We start from the raw sequence: 17,381 nt of genomic DNA, 5'->3' as shown, positions 1-17,381 counted from the left end.
GGGGACTCTCTGAATTACGAAAATTATGATATTCATTCATAAACTGTGTTTGTCAATTGAGCAGTAATGATGATGACCAAATTAAAATAGCAGTTGAGTTGTTTAGAACGGGCTTATTTTGACGCGTTGGTTGCGTTAGTTCTGTGCATTTCCAAGATTTGAGCATTCAATAACAGTTCATATTGAAAATAAAATACACAAATACGCGTGCTTGACTGTTTAATTATAATACATTTTCAAAAAGGATTCCAATATTTCTGATTTAAAAATAATTTAATTCGTTTTTTAATTAAATTGACACGGACCCTTTTGGATGATAAAAGGGATTTGAAAAACGAATCGTATGATTTAATACAAATAAAAAAATATCGAAAGTGCTGAAAACGACTAAATGTTTGTGTTTGAAGACTAAACGCAGTACCCGGAAACACTCGCCTATCGAGGACATGGGACCGTGAAAGTATGGCGGATGCCGAGGAGCGGTAAGTGAATTTATAAGAAAATATACAATTTACCATCACTAATCCCCCTCCTTATGCATCATAGACAAAGCACGCTGATGTTTGCCTTACTTGTCACTTGCAGGGAGAAGAAAAGACGGAGAATAGAGGACCTGACTGAGAAGTTAGTGCTGAATGCTAAATAAAGGTCTCTGACTGGCAGCAGGTTTGCGTTGCGACTGCTGGGCCAGGAGACATACGAGATAAACCATTCATTTAGCGACATCTGAGCCCAGGTTTATCTTAATACACTGCTCACTTTTTTCTGCATGTATTATATCGATGTGTTCGGCTTGGCTTTGGCTCGCTTCGTCTATAAATAGTGCTTTGCAGATGATGTATGCATATTGACTTATGTGAATCAGCTGCCCATGGTGCCTTACAGACAGATTTATAAAGACTAAGTACATCATTACAGTTCTGCATTAATCATGTTTTGATGTTGGCTTAATCCTTGTTGTTGTTTTTACCTTAGTCCTGGTTCAGCTCTGTTTTTTTTTCATGACTGGTTTAGACTTTGTTGGTTTTGGTCCTACTTTTAGTCTCAGCTAATTCAATGTAATTTAGACCTGTTTTTAGACCTGTTTCAGACCTGTTTAGACCTGGTTTAGGCCTGGTTGCAGATTGCCATTTACGTTCTAAGGCTTCAACAAATAATCATGATTTGTTGACTACGAAAATATATAAATATTTTTTATGAACTGTAATGTTAACTGGACTCTATACTCCATATGCCAAAATACGTTTTACCACAAAGACTATGGCATTGTCACATTTTGAACTACAGTAGGTGGCTTAAAATAAAGTCTAAAGTCTAAGATGTAAAATTACAGTAGGTGGTGGTAATGTAGCACTTGGATACCAACTGCAAGAAGAAGAAGAAGAAGATAATCATTGTCTTATTCTTGCTGTTACAATAAAGGATTATCTTATCTTATCTTACTTTCTGAATCCCTCAGTCTTAGTTTTTTTGGGTTCAGTCGTCAACTCTGCAATTTTTCCCAGAGTGACATCATCGTCCATGACATCATCTTCACGGCAACTGTATAAAATATGGCCATACATTACACTCGTCACCCGCAATGGCTTCTTGCCATTGCACAGCGTCTAGTTTGTGACTTTCCGCTATCTGGAAGTTTTCAGTTGCCACATTTCAACCTTTATTTCTCAATTTACAATAGAAATTATTGCTGATCTAGTCAACTACAAAAATCTGAATTTGTCACAGCCCTTTTACATGCTAGATAAATTCAAGTCCAGAGAGAATGTAGAGCAACATTTAAGTAAGTTCTGCGTGTCCTGTCCTGCCTGTAGAATGGCTGTTGATGGTGGACACAGTGATGTTACTTGCGACTGGGACGGTCGGTGGAATCACGTCAAGAAGTTTCTAGAAAGACCTGGCCCGTTCACCCATCCGGACTTTGAGCCGAGCACCGAGGTAAACTGACCGAAAAAATACTGTTATTTCTGAATCATTGTGTAAGTTTAAGACTCGTGGTCGACTGTTAAAATGTCTCTGGTCTGTCTTGATTTATTTAGTCCCTACAGTTCTTGTTGGAATCATGCAAGATCTTGGTCATTGGCGCTGGAGGACTTGGATGTGAACTTCTCAAAAACCTGGTACAATTTTCTTTCATTCATTGCAAATTTCATACATCTAACCAACATTTATTCACTTAAATGTTGACTAAAATATCTGACTCATCTTGTTTTAAGACATTTCTACTAAATAAACGCTAAACAAGTGTATTTTTATAGTTTAAGAAGGTGTAATTTTGCATTTTCATTTATTTTATTTGAGCAGAAAAAAAAACAATAGTATCAGTAGAACAGAAAACAATGCCCAAAAGGAGAAGGCAAAAACAAAGAGCTAATTGTGGCTCGATCTCTTTCCCTGGGACATTTTTGTAAACATGTTGATAAAGTAAATGAAATGTTAGATAGAATGTGTCAAAAAACATACTGGGAACTAAAACAGATAAACTAGGAAAACATTAATAAATAAGGGAAAAACATAAATAACAACCAATAATATCATGTGACATTTAATGCATTCATAACAAACTCATAACTATTGTTGTACATTGGAGCATTGAAATGTCCCTTTACTGTTTTCTTTAGGCACTGTCTGGGTTTCGTCAAATTGAGGTTGTCGACATGGACACGATCGACGTGTCGAACCTCAACAGGCAGTTCCTCTTTAGGTTTGACTCCTTTCCATTTGACTTCATTATTATTCTAAGTTTTAATAAAGCCACTAGCCATAAATGACTCTTATTTTGACAGGCCCAAAGACGTCGGCCGACCGAAGGCAGATGTGGCGGCTGAATTTATAAACAACCGCGTTCCTGGATGTAAAGTTGTACCGTATCCTTTTATATCTTTGCTGATACGATATTGTTTGTGGGCGCTATTGACGACAAATCAGACGATATTATGTCAATCCAACAAACAAAAAAACTGTAATTATTGAGGGTCAATTATCTGACAAATGTGAAAATTAAACAGAAAATAGCAGAAACATAACAGATATGTGTATCTGCTCTTTTCTTTTTTTTGACTGAACAATAAACCTGATAACATTTTGCACTACATTTCGATACAATGCCAACTCTTCTTGCTTTTTTATGTTTATTTAAATGCGTATGAATGTTTCAAGTCCATTTCCTTATCTATTTGTACAGTCATTTCCAAAAGATACAGGATTTTGACGAGTCATTCTACAGAAGTACGTAATATTAGCAGTGGCTCTCAACTTTGACATAAACTGAAGATGACATTGTTTTTTTTTTTTTTTTTTAGAATTCCATATTATTGTCTGTGGTTTGGATTCCGTTATCGCGAGGCGCTGGATGAACGGCATGCTGGTGAGTGTTAGAAACTTTATGTAAATGTATCTTCCAAAGCCGAGGTAACGTGATCCTCTCCTCGCTAAAGATTTCCCTCTTGAGCTATGAAGACGGAGTACTTGACCCCAGCTCGATTATTCCTCTCATTGACGGAGGGACAGAGGGCTTTAAAGGAAACGCTCGAGTCATTCTGCCCGGCATGACGGCGTGCATCGACTGCACGCTGGAGCTGTATCCACCACAGGTAATGACGAATATCTTATACGTAATAACCTCTAATGTTGGTTCTTTAACTTTTCACCACCAAAGAAAAGATTTGGCTTTCCAAGTCGCACCAGATCTAAATAAAGTCAATAACAGGACTATTTTAGGGCTAAACTAGGTCTTAATTAGGAATACAACATTGCTACAGTAGTTTTACTGAAGAAATTACTCAAAAAGAGCCAAAATATGGAACAAAATATACTAAAAATGACTGAAGGGAACCTTGTGCACCACAGTGTGAGAAATGCTGCTCATGAACATTTGAATTTCAACTGGGGTGATTTGGAAAACAAAAACCTAATTTGAGGTCAACAAATTCACACGTTTATTGAACATAACATATTGCCATTTTAGAGCACCCTGAGCAGTGTTTAGAGCCCCCTGAGCAGTGTTTAGAGCCCCCTGAGCAGTGTTTAGAGCGCCCTGAACAGTGTTTAGAGCGCCCTGAACAGTGTTTAGAGCGCCCTGAACAGTGTTTAGAGCCCCCTGAACAGTGTTTAGAGCCCCCTGAGCAGTGTTTAGAGCCCCCTGAGCAGTGTTTAGAGCCCCCTGAGCAGTGTTTAGAGCCCCCTGAACAGTGTTTAGAGCCCCCTGAACAGTGTTTAGAGCGCCCTGAACAGTGTTTAGAGCCCCCTGAACAGTGTTTAGAGCGCCCTGAACAGTGTTTAGAGCGCCCTGAACAGTGTTTAGAGCGCCCTGAACAGTGTGACGCAGGCATTATTGACATGGTTTGTTTGATCATGTGCCGTGGCATTGTTTTCAGCACCAGATAGTGTAGCGCAACAAAAACGTGTAAAAAACGCTGCTCTAGTGTAAGAAATGATGCAGTGACTTTCTTCGATGATCGGGTGCAACATAAAACAACAAATATAATAGCAGAGTATAAAAATAGAATAATAAGGCATGAATAAAAAAATGTGTTAACTAAATAAAATTAAAATAAACCTGATTTAAAGTTACTCCCAAAGACGAAAAAATATGCAAAATGTTTGATCATTTTCTACAACTGATCATCTTTCACTTCATGACTAAAATAACATTCATATTCCTCTTTCTTAGTTTTAAATGTTTTCCTCCTCAGATCAATTTTCCCATGTGTACAATTGCCTCGATGCCGAGGTTACCCGAGCACTGTATCGAATATGCCAGGATTCTGCAGTGGCCCAAAGAAAAGCCGTTTGGCGGTAAGTGTCACTGTCACAAAGGCTCCGGGCGGATTTCTGAATGTGTCGTTTCATTCCGCCAACATTTATCTCTGTAGAAACCAGCTTAGACGGAGACAATCCAGAGCACATTCAGTGGGTGTTTGCGAAAGCCCAGGGAAGAGCTGCAGAGTTTAAAATCACTGGAGTAACGTACAGGCTGACGCAAGGTGAGGACGCAGACTAAATACAACAAACACGACATCTATTTAGAGTACTGTATTAACTTCCTTTGTGTTTTATGGACGTTTACTATATTTAGCTTCAATAATCACGCTTTAAAGCTCATATTTCTGTTATAAATAATATCAAATCGGTTGTAAGTGACTCGTCTTTTTTATGTGTTTGAATTGTGCTGTACATTAAGCACCCTGAGCAGCTTGAGTTGATGTAAATATCGTATTTTCTGGACTATAAGTCGCACCAGCCAAAAAATGCATAATAGAGAAGAAAAAAGTTGCACTGGAGTATGAAATGCGGTTGCAAGTGTGAAAATAACAAGTAATATCACATATAAGTCACTCCGGAGTGTATAAGTAGTCGCACCCCGGCCAAAACTATGAAAAAAGGTGCGACTTATAGTCCAGAAAACACGGTATGTGTGTAAATGAAACAAATCTCCATGGACAGGTGTCGTAAAGAGGATCATCCCCGCTGTGGCCTCAACAAATGCTGTTATCGCCGGTAAGAAATACATTTGCTTTACCTTTTTATTATTTAATGAATATTTTTTTACATGCTCATTTCCCCTTTAATTTACTGTTTGTTTTCTGTTTTGTTTTTCAAGCTGCCTGCACCACAGAAGTTTTTAAAATCGCGACAAGGTTTGTTGGTTTGTTTGAAATGTCGACACTATGTTTAACCTCTCCAAAAGTGCGCGCGTGTAACGATTAATGCTCTTTCGCTCGTCCACAGTGCATATATTCCTTTAAATAATTACATGGTGTTTAACGACGTGGACGGGCTCTACACTTACAGCTTTGAAGCGGAGCGAAAGGTGAGCTAAAGCTTCAACCGTAGCTCTCTTAAGATGCTTTTTCATACGTTCATCTTGTGTTTTTTGTCTTTCAGGACAATTGTACAGCTTGTAGCCAGGTGCCTCAAGATCTCCAGTTCCCTCCATCTGCTAAATTACAGGAGGTTTTGGAGTATTTAACAGAGAATTCCTCTTTGTGAGTGCTCCAATCTACACAATATCATGACAGGTTTTGCTCTCAACTTGAAGTAAAACACATTTATGTACTTTTTCTTAGGCAAATGAAGTCCCCTGCTATTACAACGACTCTTGAGGGAAAGAATAAAACACTATATTTGCAGGTAATTTTTGTGTATGTTTATTTTGGCTATTTGGTACCGCAATTGCATATTTCCAAATCTTCATTCTGGGCCAAGATTGGGACTAGAATTGGGTTTAAGATCATTAATATAACCATGAAATTAAATGAGACTACAGATGTTTTATACAGAATCAGAAGCTTTATTTCATTCATAAACAAGGAATGTGCTTCAGTGACACGGTGCAATGCAAAACAATGACCAATAATAATAGTGAAAAATACCATCCATCCATCCATCCATCCATTTTCTACCGCTTGTTCCCTTTCGGGGTCACGGGTGACTGGAGCCTATCCCAGTGACTTTGGGCCTTAGGCGGGGTACATCCTGGACAGTGGCCAACTTGTCGCAGGGCCAACACAGAGACAGAGACATTACAGACAGTTCACTCTCACATTCATTCACTAGGGCCAATTTAGAGTCACCAATTTTGCCTAACACATGCATGTGTTTGGACGGTGGGAGGAAGCCGGAGAACCCGGAGAGAACCCACGGTAACACGGGGAGAACATGCAAACTCCACCCAGAGAGATCATGTGATGTTGGTCTGGTCCAGAAATCGAACCCATGATCTCCTTCTTGGGAGGCAACAGCGCTAACCGCCTTTGCCACCGTGCACCCGTGAAAAATACCAAATATAATCAAATAAAAGGTATAGAAGAAGGTGGGGATGTCATGATGTCAAATGTTTGTGTTATTGTGAGAAAAAACATGACAATTTAACGATTATTCACGATTGTTCCTGAGACTGTGAAATCTGGTCTGACACGTTACCGTTTCTCAAGTTTGTGACCAGCTTAATGCAATGGAACTGTCTGAAGGACAGTTAAAGGACATTCAAGTAAATGTGACCAAAACAACCAGATAAAGAAAGTGCTTTATGTTTTGATGGGTTTTTTAACAACAAATTGACTAAAAACCACTGAATTTTGCTTCTAAAATGGTTACGATTATATTTTTTCCTGAATAATAACGGTGAACTGAATAATCTTGACATCCCTAGAAGTTTAAGTATAAGAGATTTACTTTGACTTTACTTTGACATATTGTATTGCTGACATTTGGCCTGTCACGATAAAACACATATGTGCGATCAATTGCTACAAAACAGCCTCAATCCTTCAATAAATGTTCACACTATTGAAAAAACAACAACATACGCTGCAATAAAAAATGGCACAAAGAAAGAGTTGGCATCTTTAATCAGTCCTCAAAGTTATGCTCACCGCTCAAAAGTGACATACTTTCCTCCCATAGTACAAAAAAAGGAGTAAAGACTGTCAATATTGAGCCCTGAAGTATTGTTCTGTTATTCAACAATCAGTGTGGATTATAAAAAGTGACGCCAACATTACCAACTTTTAAATGTCTACTTTCTTTTTAGTCGGTCAAATCGATCGAGGAGCGCACAAGGCCGAACCTGTGCAAGACTTTAAAAGGTAAAAGTGTCCAACATGGCCAGCCTTTCGTAATAATAATTGTGACCATTGAATTGACCAGTACTTCTATCTTCCAGAGCTGGGACTGTCTGATGGGCAGGAGCTCGCCGTGGCTGACGTCACCACGCCACAGACCGTTTTATTCAAGCTCAACTTCATTGCTTGAGAACCATTTTTTTTGTTGATTTACCTTCGAAGCACTGAATCCCTCAAAGCAACTTCACCACGTCGTTAGAGTCGTTTATTTAAAGCTATGATGTAAATAAGGCTCTTGTTTCATCTCAAACGGGAGCGATCATCTGTTTTTCTATTAGTATTTACTCTGTATTTGTGTATTTTTTAGTAGATTTCCCCCTCAGTCGCATAAGTAATGATGTGTTTATGTCGTAACGAAGCGCTTATGGACATATATGCTTCACAGAAAACACATCTCTGCATTTGCAAACGCTGCTTGATACAATGTAAGACTGGATCAAATGTATTGGAATAAAACCTCATGTTACTCAACCTTTTGTTTCACTGGTTGCACTTCACGGCAAAAGTAATGGCACAGTCTGCTCGGGGAGGTTTGTCTGCATCTGTGTGTGTGTTCAATATGTCACACAGATGAATCACAATGTTGCAGATTTCAAGAAAGTAAAAGGAAAAACGCACAGAGACCTTGATATTGGGACACGAGCGCGCGCGCTATAAGCTCCTTACGCGCTAATGAAAGTGAGCGCATATTGTCCGGAGAGAGACAGATGGTTTGTGTCTTGATTAAGCTTTAATTTTGAGCCCTTCTCAAAGCTGACAGCCTTCAGTTCATGAGAGCAAGCGGCGCGTTTATCTCAGCATCTCAGCATCTCCAGCGAGCGCGTCTCCAGGGCGAGAAACCTGTGCGTAAAACCAAAAGCGCGGTTGTTCCGTCATCGTCTTAAGTGGCATTGATTAATTGGGCAGCGGTGATGCGTCTTTGCTTTGTCTTTTTTAAACTTTATATGCTCACTTTGAACTTATTTACATCACTGTGAGGATGTAAACTTGGAGTATAACGACGTGGCAAACGCCGGCATCCACTTTTACGCACAAAGACGAGAAGAAGCGCGCTGAAGCCACAAGGAGCGCGGGTTTTGGAGACGAGGTGAGTCCACTCTTTTTCTTCTTCTTCTTCAAAACACAAGACTATTCTAGCTGTCCCTGTCTGCTCAGCATCACCAGCTGCAATTACACCTGACAGAGAATAAGGTGATCAGAAAAAAGGACCGATCTAGTCTCAAAGCAAGCGGAATCTGCACAGAAGTAGAGCCCAGATTAGGTGATGGCTGCTGTCACAAGGCCAAGAGGCTCAAGCTGCACAATGTTGGAGAATACTAAAGTAAAGCAGGGTTTATAAACAGGCATACAATTCAATCAGTTATTTAGTTTTGTTTTTAGTTCTTTACGACTTAAAAAGATGTAAAACAAGTCAAAATACTGTACAAAGCAATGCAAATACAACATACAGTTATAGTGCCTTAACTTTATTTTCTTTGGATGTTTCAACTTCCTAATTTTACCTGCCTACGTTTAAATTTGTACCTACTTTGCTCTCTCTGGTCTTTGTTTTTATGGTTTTATGTGTTTTATTTTGAAAAATGAAGAAAAAACAAGAAAGAAAATGTATTTAGTTACAGAACACTGAATACCTGCTGTACTTTCACGTTGTGTTGCATTGTATCATAATGTAAAAGCACGACACGGTTAAGACTGATTTTTCTTCATGTTTCACTGTTTCTTTTGCATTATTTTATAAGAAACACACTGTAAACTTCATCACAAAATATGATGAGATAGGACAAATCACACATGCTTTCTACACTATACATACTGTGTTTTCTAGTTTTTTCTACATTCTGTTCTTTATTTCTATAATTTGAAGCCTAAGTTGTGAGCTCAAACACCGTGTGGTACAGTATTTCTCTGATTTTAGGAAAGTATTTGAGGAAAGTAACATTCAGAGTAAGAAAAAGCAAATTCATAGTATTTTCCGTATTCAACGCTGGTTATGTATTAGATATAATAAGATAAAACTTTGATACACTGCACATCCATCACTCTCACTTTTTATCATTACTCTTTGTATCTGTTTTATTTGGAGGTGAAGAAGTAAAGGAAAGATGCTGTGGCTCGTGCTCTGTGTGGTGGCTCTGTGCATCCAGAAAGTGGACTGTGGAAACCAAAGCTCCAGAGACACAGGTAACAGACTCAGACCACAGGCTCCAGGGGCTCATTATAGAGCTTCTGCTGCTGGTCACGCACTCAAACACACTCTGAAGCACGGCCGGTCCTGTTGCTCTTTATATTCTTACCTGCACTGGAAAAAAGACCATCCGAAATAAGATAAGAAGTTTAAAAAATGCTTGAAATAAGTTGAATTTTTCTTGTTTTGCGTATATTTTCACTACCTTAAAGTAAGATTGCCAAAGGAACAAGCGTAAAATACCTTGTTTTACTTGAAATAAGAAAAAGACAAAGCATTTTATCGATTGAAATGAGAAAGAAATTGCTGCTACACTTGAAATTAGATCAAAACCTATTTGTTCTATGGGTAAATCTTATTTTAAGAAAGTCAAAATATTCTCAAATCAAGATAAATACAACATATTTTGATCCCTTTTTAACTTATCGTCTTATTCAAGATTGTACATTTTTCCAGTGTGACCATATTTAGTGTGTAAAAGGGATCTTTTTAATTGTTCTATTCTGGTTTGAACAAATGAGTCGGTCGAAAGTGCAAATGGACAAATTTGAAAAACTTTGGACGAATTGGGACAAATATGCCAGACTTGTAAATTAGGACAACCAATGGGGGTTTTATATAAATTGTATGCTCCCTCTTTGTTTCATGTTTTTAGTTTTGTATAGTTTATATTTCAAAAAATCTGAAGGAAAAAAGAAGAAAAAAAAAAGAGTAAAGGTGCAATACAAAAATAGACTAATGACATTTCGGACAAAAATAAGTAAATCAACCAACAGGAAACAGGAAACAAAACAAACAAAAACAAGGAAAAGAGAAAAATAAATATAATAATAACAATATAAGATAAGATATTCCTTTATTGTTCTCACATGGGGAAATTTAATTGTTGCAACACAGGTAGATAAAGGGGAAAAGAACAGATAACTTATAGGAAGTTTAAAAAACACTCTTAATAGAAGAACTCTTATAAACAAAAACTCTATAGACAAAACCTCTCATTTCCTAATAAGGAATGGAGGGGAAAAATAAAGATAAAATAAAATAATAAAATAAAGTAAAAACAGCTAGCGTAAGACAAGATAATACTAATAATAATGGTAAAATAAACATTCTATTTTCATCAGTTATATGCACATGAATGTGACATTATTGCATGTGAGTACGACAGTAATTGCACATGAATATGACGGTATTGCACATGGTTAAGTCAGTGTTGCAAGTGTTCAGGGCTAACAGTATTTGCTATAAAGTCTAACACCCATATAACACCCATCATAATTATATGAATGAATGAATGAATGAATGAGAAGAAAGCAAACCATGAAATAAATACAAAATCCTTAAGTAACAGCAGCAGAAAAGAGTGACAATAAAGACTATACTAAATCTAACACACATACATTTTGATCCTACTAATTATGAGTGTCAATAACCAATACAATGAGTGTGTTGCTAAAATAATACATATATTATTTGTATATGGCTGACATGAATGACTAATACAGCATATGCCTACATTTGCATATAATGTTTTTAGATTGTAGTTTGATTTCAAGTCACAGTTAAATCATCGCCCTCTGACCCTGAAGCTGTTCAACGCCCACATAAACAGTGGCTGTCATTACGGCTCCGTCCAGAGACCAGTGCATGATGCCACCGAAGCCCACGACAATCACATTTGCAAGAGTTACAGCCCTGACATCTGGACCAGGAGCTTGCTGTTGTCGTTAAGCCGTTTCCATCCTCCTGGTGGTGCTGTAGCGTAACAAATGATCACACCGGGCAATCCAGACCATTCAGTTCTTGTCATGCCCTGCATATTCTCTGTATCAAACATCACAAAATGTCTGTAAAACTTGAAGCGAATGACATTTTGTTACTTCCTGTGCCTCTTCGCAGGGTCCTCGCAGGAAAGGACAGGGACTTGTGAAGTGGTCGCAGCTCATCGATGCTGCAACAAGAACAAGATTGAAGAACGCTCTCAAACGGTCAAGTGCTCTTGTTTCCCAGGACAGGTGGCCGGCACGACAAGAGCCCTACCCTCTTGTGTGGAAGGTAAAAGGGGGGAACGACTTCTAATGGCATGAAGTATCTGTCAAACAAAGGCTGATTTCATATTTCCACACTGACATAACTCCTCAAAATCAGGACTAAAGAGAGATTAAACCCATAAACTAAGCTTGGACCACACCAGGGGTCTTATTTAAACCGAGACGAAAGCCAAGTCTGCATCGAGACCAGACCAGGACAAAAGCCAGGACAAGTACGCAGTGTGAACAGTAGTGCTGGGCGTAGTTGTGCGTGTGATTGAGATTAGGGTTTTCAGCTATTTTGAGAGGCTCTTTTGTCTGGAGTGACCTTGTCCCGTTGCGTGTCGTTCGCCAGCGTCCATCGTCCGTCAGAAGTGGTGGTGTAAAATGGAGCCGTGTCTGGAGGAGGAGGAGTGCCGAGTGCTGCCTGACCTCACCGGCTGGTCATGCATCTCCGGGAACAAAGTCAAGACCACCAAGGTGAGCTGAGGCGACCCCTATTTTAACCCATGCAAATGTTTACGATCAATGGCGACATTTTAAACGGCTCGTAGTTTAAAGATTTGGGGGCGGGGCAGGATTTTAACGGTCAAAAAGCAGATCTTTTGACCAGTGAGTGACGCCATGTAATTTTCCAGATGCTTCCATTGAAATTGAAGGTTAAAACCATAATTTGGAACGTTCTTCATGATACGTTTTATGTCAAACTGTGGAATGTTATATCTAAAGACCACATTTCCATAGAAACAAGCAGAAAGCTCTTCCAGGCCATGTTAAAAGTCAATTTTGGGGAGATGCAAAGCCACTTATAATAGACATCTTTTTATGCATTTTTGTGCCATAAAAACATGTAAAATAATGTTTTAGTTTATTTATTGGCTAATTAATATCTCTGTTACTTCTGGGTCAATCCACATGAAACAAAAAACTGACACACATTTCAATATCTTCTTTGTCAGCCCAAACTGTCATTGGGATTTTTTTTTCTTACACAGAACAGCTTCAAAAAGGTTTGGCAGCATGTGATACTTGGCAGTTTTAAGACGGCAAGAAACTATTTCTAACACATAATCTGTTTTAACTGTTAGTTTTCAGTTCTGTGCGTGATTCATTGTTTTTGAAAGAAAAATAAACAGTATTTTGAAGTTCTAAACCGTTATTTTGGTTAGTGATTGACTTTAAAAATCTGCCAAATTAATCTTGTTGCTTATAATTTGTTCAATTGACAACAAATATGCTTTTGCGCATGAATAAAGCCACTCAATAGGATGAAATAAAAGAGCTTGCTTCTGGTCGGTTGAGGTTTATCACGGCATCTAATTCCCAAACTGTTCAGGCCGGTCCCCAATAAATAATCCTTCACCCAATCGGGGACACGCAGTGCAAAATTAAGTTAACAACTGGAATAATTTCCAGTTTTACAAGCCTATAGTTTACGTAAATCTTTATTTGTCAAGGACCACGTACAAAATCATGAATCTTCAAAAGAAAAGATGAGCAGCACCAGATTTATCTACTGCCCCTTTCCATCTTCAGCCCCTGGGCAGGTGAACACAACATTAACACAACATTAATACAACATTAATACATTCAAGCTTTAATTCAAGCTTATTACAGAAACTATGACTTTCACATTTGGTTTACAATTACAGATTTGTTGTGAGAAGGAGTGCAAGTACAACCAATTTACATTATACTCGCCTCTAAACACACAAATGCACACACAACATACAACATATATTGATACATACACAATGACACATGCATTTGAATGAACTACACTTTTTTCATGTTTCCCAAGTAAATACAAATAAAAATAATTAGGTAAGAACGTCATTTAACAACGTTAGAATGAGCAGTTTGAGGGGTTGTGTAGTTTGTGCTAATGGACTGGATTTCACCAACATATTTTCATGAACAAAAAGTGAACTACACACCCAGTACAACACATTCTTCTTCTCTTGCACCGAACTTGAATCCAGATTATACAGTGCTTTTTATAGTGGCTCCTCTTTAATGCAGAGAGACTTCACAATCAGCCTCACTCCGCTCTCAGTGGCCATTTCATCCGTCGCCTCAGCTCTTTGCACAATGAGCCCAGAGATACTAATTCTATAATCTGCTGGAAGAGATGTACGCGCGCGATAAATGCCGAAACTGATGCGGAATACACTGTTTAATTACGCCTGACATCTGAAAACAGTCAAGTTTTTTTATCTGCACTTCCCCCGGGGCGTGTCTCATAGTGAAATTAGACAAAAGTTCAAATTGTCCCTCTGTATATTGTGATCAAACACACGTCGTATGGGACTCTGAAGTGAAGATGTCAAAACTACTTCAGGATGCAAAGGAAAAGCAGCTTCGTTCACTGTAACGTGCTCCAGACTCTTGTGCAAAGCAGTTTTCAAATATTTAAAGCTGTAGACGTATTCACATAGCCAGGAATATTCCACAGTTTGTTTGTTTTTTACTTCAAGCTGGGGCGCCTGAGTTTTAAACCGTGAAAAGAGGACATTTGAACTCCAGTTCTCATAAACCCTTTGTATTCACAGTAAGAAATAAGCTATGTTATTAGATGCAGACAGCACGCAGTGGTCTAATTTTGTCCTCCAGTGCTGCTTTTACAACTGCAACAAAAATCCCTCATTACAAAGTAAAAAAAAGTAAGGTAACCCAGCTTTAAGTAAAAGTACAGATACTTAAAAGATGATTTTTACGTTTGTACTTCCACTACGGCTTCTCTAAAGTCCTGACCTGTGACATCTCAAAAGAAACAAGCTGAAAAATGACACGGTGCAGCTTTAAATACACAAAAACAAGATTGTTGAGAAACTGCTCAGAAATGATTCTATTTCTGATGCAATCTAGACCTAAATCCAGGTATATTCTATTATACAGGCAACTAGCTACATCCCCTGATATTGATTAGTGTTCAGCCGGTTCGGACAAAGTGTCTATTTCTGCTGTTTATGACCCTCGTCACTTTGAACAGTGCCATAGTCTCATGCAACACAGGTAATATCACGCTGTAGAATTGCACTGCTTGACAAGTGTATCAAGTTAACACTGTTTGCTTGTGTGTTTAGGTGGCCCGATAACGAGTCAGAGGAGAGAAGCGTGTTGAAGCAGTCACTCCCGTTTACGTGGGACCCTGAGGACAGCGAACGCACCACCAGATAGGCCACAACAACATAGATTTAATTAGATACCTCCTCGCTGAGCTTTCAAACCGCGGGAACTCGTTATTTTAATTTCCTTCAGCTCAAGCACACTTCTAGTCCGGATTAATCCCATGCAGTGGACAATATATTAGCGGCTCAGCGCAGATAAAATGACTCCTTTTTTTTAGAACATCAGAAAAGAAATCTCTCGCTCAAGTCACTGTCGGAGACTTGATATTCTGGGCACATTGTGAGACGCTCAATCAAAGTTTTGGATGGGTCCGCTCCAGACTTTCAGAGATAGAGGTTTTAGTGGATTTTCAGGCGCCGCTTTCCTCTCTGCCAATCAAAGCCGGGAGCTCACAAACACTGAGGAATATCTGTATGTCTGTATGTCGCGTTTGTGGTGAAATACCCGGTGTTTCGTGAAAGGGGTCGGATCCCTTCGGATGCCGCTTCCCCCGCAACGGGATATTCTTACAAACACGAGCAGCACCCGGCTGCTTTTCAACTCCGCCGCGTGGACAGGCCGCCACCTGCAAGGCTTTGACGGCGCCAACTCAAACACGATGCTAAACAAGGAGCGTTTGAAATGCTAATCGGGCGGGGAAAGAGGAGTGGAGACGAGACCAGCGGCAGCTTCTTCACCGCTGAGAGCATTTACATCACGCTTTTGTTTGTTTTTCTGAACTGAGCTCTCCTGCGGTGGGGGACTCCGCTCTTAGTAATGATGGGAAACAGACGAGATGCTCTGCCTCCGAGACAATCCTCTAACGGGACAAACTGTTTACCATTACTCTCTCTTCATCAGCTTTCGACTTCACGTGAATCATTTCTCTTCCTCCCAGAACCGCCCTGATTGCCTGCTTTTATCTCAGTTTGCATGGCACCTGTGCTACGGAGATGCACTTGGCGCGCAAATACACCACAGTGCAAATCATCCCAACTTGAAGGAACCAGACATGCATCCCTGCCACATACGGCGAGCGCAAATCACAGTTGTTGACTTAATGTAATTATGCGGTAGGACTGTTCGTGTTTCCGCAGAGCTGCCTCCCGGTTTTCGAGGTAATTGAGGGAAATTGTGTAAACACTCAAATTCCAACAATGATTCATCAAAAAAAAGCGCCGAGACGTGTTATTCAAGTTGTATTCTAGGCGAGCTCAAATCAGCGACCCAATTCAAATGACATTATTGACAGGAGTAAGGTGACACTGACAATTTATGTAAGACACATTTCCTGGCAACATTGGTTTGTCAAATTTCGGAAACATTGTTAATAGAGGATTCTGATCACATTGTATCAGCTTTTATGAACCGAGGAGAACGTGCAATGTGGCGGAAACAGTATTAACAAGGTTTGAAAAGTAATACAAGTGTGATTTCTGTAAAAATGTTGTTTTTTATAAAGCAGAGATGTGTTTGATTTTCTCATATTCAACACAAATGAGCTGAGAGTAACATGCGACAGCGTTCCTTCTCTTTGTTAAAGCAGACAGATGTTGCCAGTGAATATTAACTTAAACAAATGCCGTGCGATGAAATAAACAGCAGCAGACTTGCATTCATAACAATCAAACATCCTTTCTGCGCGTGAAAACAAATTACCCGGATAAACGACTCCTCCATTTTTGTTAGTGTATGCCACTGCAAAATTGGACAGTGGTTTGGTATAGATTTTTATGTTAGATGCTCTTCCGAAGACAACCGGTGATGATGGGAAAAGGAAATGTGGCTGTCTTATTGTCTTGAATGTCAGAATGCACTCTCCAGGGATTTGAACCGTCTTCCTTTTGGTTCATGGACGACAACCCCGCTGCAAAAGAAATAAAGACGGATCAGTGGTACCTAAACTTTAACTGACCCACATTCTACCCGTGAATATGCTGGCGGCCACGCCCTACTCCTGCTTGACAAACTGCTGTGTTGATAAGGGCAGGTCAATAAAGACAATAAGTATTTTGCATAGGTCGTCAGATGCCATTTCTTCATTATAATTCAAGCCATAGTTTGTTCTGTTTTTCTTTATTTGTGGATCCCTGCGCAGCTTGGTTGCTTAGTTTGGGATTGTTCTTAGTTAACATAATTTTGCACATCATTAGTCGTAATGTAATGCCTCATTTGTCCAGTGTGTGTGTGTGTGTGTGTGTGTGTGTGTGTGGTCTTTGGTAGAAAGGTTTTTAACTTAGGTAAATGACATCTTGATTTCTAAAACAGTGTTCAGATGACACAAACCTGCTCTGTCATGTGTCAATGTTACGAAAAAAGCATTGACTGAAAAATATTGACCTTAAATATTGGCAAATACACACACACACACACACACACACACACAGCACTCTTCAGTCGTGCCTAGTGCCTAGTGCCTAGTGCGAGAAT

At 39.2% G+C, this 17,381-nt stretch overlaps 2 protein-coding genes across 3 annotated transcripts; both read left to right on the top strand.

Annotated features, from left to right (window-relative positions):
- The first annotated feature begins 395 nt into the window (after positions 1–395).
- On the top strand, positions 396–8,096 carry uba3 (ubiquitin-like modifier activating enzyme 3). Of its 2 annotated transcripts, none has more exons than XM_072449109.1 (18): positions 396–482; positions 586–624; positions 1,815–1,938; positions 2,040–2,120; positions 2,622–2,704; positions 2,787–2,867; positions 3,185–3,228; positions 3,303–3,367; positions 3,438–3,593; positions 4,695–4,797; positions 4,875–4,985; positions 5,446–5,499; positions 5,603–5,639; positions 5,731–5,812; positions 5,887–5,987; positions 6,069–6,132; positions 7,535–7,589; positions 7,667–8,096. In XM_072449109.1, the coding sequence occupies exons 1-18, from the start codon at positions 463–465 to the stop codon at positions 7,753–7,755; spliced, it is 1,389 nt and encodes a 462-aa protein (XP_072305210.1). In that variant the 5' UTR covers positions 396–462; the 3' UTR covers positions 7,756–8,096. The 2 variants fall into 2 exon arrangements, with proteins under 2 accessions (XP_072305210.1, XP_072305211.1); XM_072449110.1 differs by having other exon boundaries at positions 406–482; positions 586–648.
- Positions 8,097–9,727: 1,631 nt separating this feature from the next.
- LOC140362404 (chemokine-like protein TAFA-4) lies at positions 9,728–15,448 on the top strand. The gene is made up of 4 exons (XM_072448511.1): positions 9,728–9,806; positions 11,710–11,865; positions 12,196–12,320; positions 14,927–15,448. The coding sequence occupies exons 1-4, from the start codon at positions 9,728–9,730 to the stop codon at positions 14,936–14,938; spliced, it is 372 nt and encodes a 123-aa protein (XP_072304612.1). The 3' UTR covers positions 14,939–15,448.
- Positions 15,449–17,381: the final 1,933 nt, after the last annotated feature.

Source organism: Eucyclogobius newberryi, unplaced genomic scaffold (assembly GCF_026437365.1).
Source record: "Eucyclogobius newberryi isolate DKJ021-1_F unplaced genomic scaffold, fEucNew1.0.hap1 SCAF_17, whole genome shotgun sequence".
Lineage (NCBI taxonomy): Eukaryota > Metazoa > Chordata > Actinopteri > Gobiiformes > Gobiidae > Eucyclogobius > Eucyclogobius newberryi.
Note: the sequence above shows the minus strand (reverse complement) of the source record. Positions and strands in the feature narration are given on the sequence as shown.